The sequence below is a fragment of the Patiria miniata genome, unplaced genomic scaffold, assembly GCF_015706575.1.
Source record: "Patiria miniata isolate m_02_andy unplaced genomic scaffold, ASM1570657v1 HiC_scaffold_29, whole genome shotgun sequence".
Classification (NCBI taxonomy): Eukaryota; Metazoa; Echinodermata; class Asteroidea; order Valvatida; family Asterinidae; genus Patiria; species Patiria miniata.
In genome coordinates, this window is record NW_024037068.1 from 12,924,812 (window position 1) to 12,929,685 (window position 4,874).

Genomic DNA, 4,874 nt, shown 5'->3' on the forward strand with positions numbered 1-4,874 from the left:
GGGGGTATGTCTGCTCTATAAACAGGATATTCATGAGTTCGAGTCCCATCCGATCTGAGCCTGCTTTTTTCACAAGCCCTTGGACAACATAGTGTTGATAAATAACGTTGGCGAATGGCAAAAATCATTCAAACGCTCAAAATAATATGTTGCTAATGAGGGGGGAGAGGGGGGGGGGGGCAAAACCGACGGCAGTTAAGACAATTAACGCATCCCCTGCCGCAAAACACATACAAATGTACATGTACGTACACCCACATGGGATTGTAAAAGCACGTGGTTCGTGCGCACACGTACACGTACGTACGCCCGCAAATTACCCATTGGTCATGTTGGTACATTGTATACAGTGTACATTTCATCATGCATACGATGCGTAGACTTGGTGCCGTACAGTACACGTATGTACATGTACATGTACATGTATAATGTACAGTTTGCTGTCAAAGTGTACATGTATGTAGACGTCAGTTGCAAATTGTTGGTTTTAAGTGAAGCCATTTCGCATAAAGAACAAGGTTTTGGAGGTTAACATTCGGAATGGAATTCAAAGTCGCAGACGGAAACAACTGTGAAGGTATGTCATCAATCTAGCCATTATCGTTTTTTAAACAATGGGACGGTGGTCGTGATACAAAGCTTGGCAAAATGCCACCGCTACAGCTGTTCTGTACGCCGTGTAAACTCGGTCGATTTAGCGTGATTGACGGGGAATGGTGGGCGGGCTGGGGCGCGCTTTGCACGGTACACGTGGGTGTCGACACGGTGCCATGCATTCCGCGTGGACGTGCATGGCGCCCAGCAATGCTAGTGGCCATGTTTCCCGTCCGTTTCTCATTAATTGTTGAACTTTCCAGACTCAGAAAAAATGTAGTATCCTAACGCCACTTGTTTGGTTCTGTACAAAGTCAGTAGTACATGTACGAGAGCTGAGTGCATTTTTTAAGTATTTGGAAATGTTTCCCAGACAAATGCCAAATTCTAGCCCCATAAATGTGGCCAATTTACTGGACTACCTCCATAAATAAAGGCCACACTACCACCATGTACAAAAACATGTCGAACTTTGTCAAATTTGTATTTTCACATTTAGGCTTAGTTTGTCATGTTTGTAGTTTATTTTTGCTTTAGAATCATACTCACCCCCCTTAAGTTATAGGCTAATCAGAGAGTGCTGCCTTTGGAAAGATTTCCATATATGAAGTTCACTAATTTTCCTCTGTATTGACTAACAAGCTCCAAGATAGCAATTTCATGTCATCAAAGTCAATTTGAGCAGTGAGAAAATACAAGCATTTTCTTAGAAAACACTTAGAATATTTCAGTCCAATCTCATAGGGTTTGTACACAGGGTGTTGAATGAACTTCGTATATAGGCCCCTATGGAAATATTTCCCTGCCTTTTTCAGATTTCAACTTTTCGTGAAATTTCATGTTGAAATTTTGATACGCAAACGTGTGCAAACGAATCTGGAAATTTCACTAAAAATAGACACCTTCAGTGCTTGTCCTGTACACATTTAATGAGGAAATCAGAATTTTTCGGTTGAAACGTTTCTTACAAAATATAAAATATTAACTCATGGCCATTCCCAAAGTCATTCATACTTTTATAGCTAATTATTTTTTCAATTAATTTCCAATGGAGATAGCAGAATGGTGCAAACTGTGAGAGGGAATAGGCATCAAACGGAACCTGTTATTCTGTCATTGAAGTTAGTATCAGTACCAACAAATTCCTCTTTACTTTTTCCCCTGTAGCATGCCCAGTTAAAAAGAGAAAACTTGACGCTTGCGACAATCTCAGTGACGACATGGCACCTTCCCTGTCCAACAAGCAGTCAGTGAGAGAAATAGCTGCATCGTCCAGTCCACCAGGTTCTCAAGATCAGTTGTCACCATCGCTGAGACATGGATCCAGTCAACCATCATCTCAGCCCAGCCAGTTACCCTTGAAAAACTGTCAAAAGTGCTCACCAGTCAATAAAACTAAAAAGCACAAATCTCAGGGAAGTTTGCCATCGTTGTCACAACTAAAGCAGTTACCGTCAGAAGAGACTCAGTCAGGATCTTCCCCAAGAAAGCTACGTCCGGTCAAGACTCGGCCGTCGGCTCCACGAAGTTGGAAGTCGACGTCACCACCAAAAGCTTCAGCCTGCAGGCAGTCCCGACCGTCGCCCCAATCGAGCCGGTCGCTTCCCTCCGAAGACCCCGAGCCAACTCCGCGCGTGCCGTACGCTTCAGTGGCATTGCCGGACTTCCCTGGGTTGACCCGCCCTTCCCCGCACACGTCGGGGATGGTCAGCTCGGTCCGGGAGCAGTCGCAGAGAATCACGGAAGACATCAAGACCATCGAAGAACACTGCAGGTACTTGTATTCGGAAGACCCTCAATCCGAGAACAAACCCGTCCTTCCGGTCCGGTTTGCGTATCTGGGTGATCAGGCCAGCGAAACGTCCCTCATCGTTGCCATGATCGAGTCCATCTTAAAGAAGATGCGGCGCGTGATGAGGAGCGTGATCCTACTCAGGGAGCATCTGGTCCGCTCCGACGTCAGCGGCGCAGATATGATGGATGAAGTCCACACAGAGTACAAAAAGAACGCCCGGGGGATGAAGATGATACAGGAATGTGTACTAGGTACCCGGAGGTCCTTGGATGATTTCTTCGACTTCTACTCTAACAAAGACTCCAAGTGTACCTAGCCCCTTCAGGTTCTCTGGGCGCTCTGTTGGATGCATAACAATGTAACATCAAACTATGAAGCCTGTTGCATCCATCAGAATCCTGGTCATTTTGGCTGTACACTGAATGATACAGCTGAGAAACTCCAAGCCTGGGATTTTCCATGTTCCAACTGAAAGCTGTACAGTGGACTCATGTTAATACAAACTCAGCTGGAGCTAGCTTAAAGGTAGAGTCCATCATTTGCAGCCATCCGAAAAGTAACTGGCTTAATTATTGTTGAAAAACTAACTTGGTTGAAAGATAGTAAGGGGACTAAACTCCCTGTGAAATTATTCTTTCTGGGAAGCTGTCATTTTGAAGTAATCAACGAAAGAAGGCATTTCCAACGGTGATTCTTAAGAAGCACCGTAGGAAAATTTAAATTAGTAGTTCGTTTTGTTATTCAGCGAAGCGCGCACAAGTATTCGAACGACGCACACGCGTGCGCGGTTGTTGTAATTCGTCGGATCAGTGCGCGACGTCGGCACGTCGCATATAGTTGCAATTCAAAACAATTCAAAACATGATTCAGCAACTTTTGATTTGAAATTGAGATCTTAGAATGCTGTTTTTCTCGGAATGTACAGCTGACGCGTTGGCTGAAACTTCATCAGGTTAGTTGCTCAGTATCCTTCATTAGATTTTGAACTCTTTTGTTGCTTCAAACGAACAAAATGCACAAATTACAAATGATGGACTGTAGCTTTAAATCCATGTTCAAATTTTGTACTCGAGTGCAGTTCCGTTCATTGTGCACACAAATGCAGTTACGAGTGAGGTTTAATGCTCTCACACATGCGCGCAGTATTGAGAGTCCCACATTTTCGGACTAGGTTTAATGTTATTGAGTTTGTATAATTAACAAAAGTCAAACGTATCTAACTCGAAATATACACGTGAAAATGTACATGTACTTGTATGTACTCAGTCTTCTGATCAATGACCGGGGTGCTTCCATGCTGTTACCCCCAACTAGATGATAGTCCTGGGACAGTCCCAACTTTTTTAAGTGTTCCAGTTTGAATACTAGTTACGACGGTTCCAGCTTAAAGGGAAAATACAACATTTGCAAACATCAAAAAATAAAACTACCAAATCATTTTGAAATACCTTGCTGGACTGTTAGTGAATGACAGTGTAAAGCATCCTGTAAAATCATGGCACCTGGTATACTGTCATTTTCAAGAAAAGTGGTATTTTTGTATCAATTTCCAACGCTGATCGGCCGATCAGCGTTGGAAACAACTGGCTTTTTTTTCAAATACTGGCCCCAATTGACCATCGCACTTGTTTGCAATCGATTACAAACCTATGAACGGGTACGAGCGAGCCAGCTAGACTGGTTCCCTGACCTTACAATTCCCCAATGTATGTAAACTGCTCTGTTTCTTCTTATATGGAGTCAGGGAACCAGACTACAGGAAAATGATTGTTTTTCTTGGTTTTTATAGCATTTTCGAACCCAAAACCTCAAAAAAGTCCGTGTAACTATATTTGCTATATACTTCCAAACCCCCCAATTCCATCCATATCTGAAAATTACAGCAAAAGCAAATGATGTATATTCCCTTTAAGATAGGACCAATTTAGTTGGGGGTAACAACTTAACCCTATACATGTACCTTTCATCAACCAGTTGTGGATGATTTTTGCAGGATTTAGGCACGTGTCCCTTGTATGGTGTGCCATTGGGTTCATGCATGATGGCGAGTTTTGGAGGATGCATGAAGATTCATTTGAAAAAAACGAAGTTGCAAGTTGGGCCAAACGTGGCCTAACATTTAGGGTTCAGCCGTGCTTCAAACCCATCTGCCTAGGCCCAACAACCATTCGGAATTTGGAGAAAAATAAAAAATGTAATAATTTCTATCATTAATGTAATGTAAGTAGATTCTTCCATTTTAATGCCTCCCCTTCGAAACAATTTCTTCATGTTCAATTACAGTAGGTTTTTGCGAAGTAATTGTTTCAATTTTTTTTTCATAAAAATTGTATATTTACATGTTTAGATTATTTCAATATCCTACTGAATTTTTGAAGTTCTAAATTCAACTTTTTGAAACAATCCATAGCTGAATCAATCATAGTCTGCTTTTTTATTATTAAAGCTTAGGGCCTACAAGACATTCTTTAAAGACAAAAAGAAA

The 4,874-nt window shown here is 42.1% G+C and overlaps 1 protein-coding gene across 6 annotated transcripts; it reads left to right on the plus strand.

Moving 5' to 3' along the window:
* The first annotated feature begins 461 nt into the window (after positions 1-461).
* Positions 462-2,908, plus strand: LOC119735357 (serine/arginine repetitive matrix protein 2-like). Of its 6 annotated transcripts, none has more exons than XM_038209052.1 (2): positions 462-577; positions 1,762-2,908. In XM_038209052.1, exons 1-2 carry the CDS (start codon positions 541-543, stop codon positions 2,703-2,705), a joined length of 981 nt encoding a protein of 326 aa, XP_038064980.1. In that variant the 5' UTR covers positions 462-540; the 3' UTR covers positions 2,706-2,908. The 6 variants fall into 6 exon arrangements, with proteins under 6 accessions (XP_038064980.1, XP_038064982.1, XP_038064981.1 ...); XM_038209054.1 differs by lacking the exon at positions 462-577 and adding an exon at positions 660-744; XM_038209053.1 differs by lacking the exon at positions 462-577 and adding an exon at positions 699-750.
* Positions 2,909-4,874: the final 1,966 nt, after the last annotated feature.

Excerpts from the sequence above, each read along its gene's own strand:
- LOC119735357 (XM_038209052.1), top strand. The coding sequence starts at position 541 with ATGGAATTCAAAGTCGCAGACGGAAACAACTGTGAAG. Across the intron at positions 578-1,761 it reads AGACGGAAACAACTGTGAAG|CATGCCCAGTTAAAAAGAGA; the intron begins GTATGTCATCAA and ends TTTCCCCTGTAG.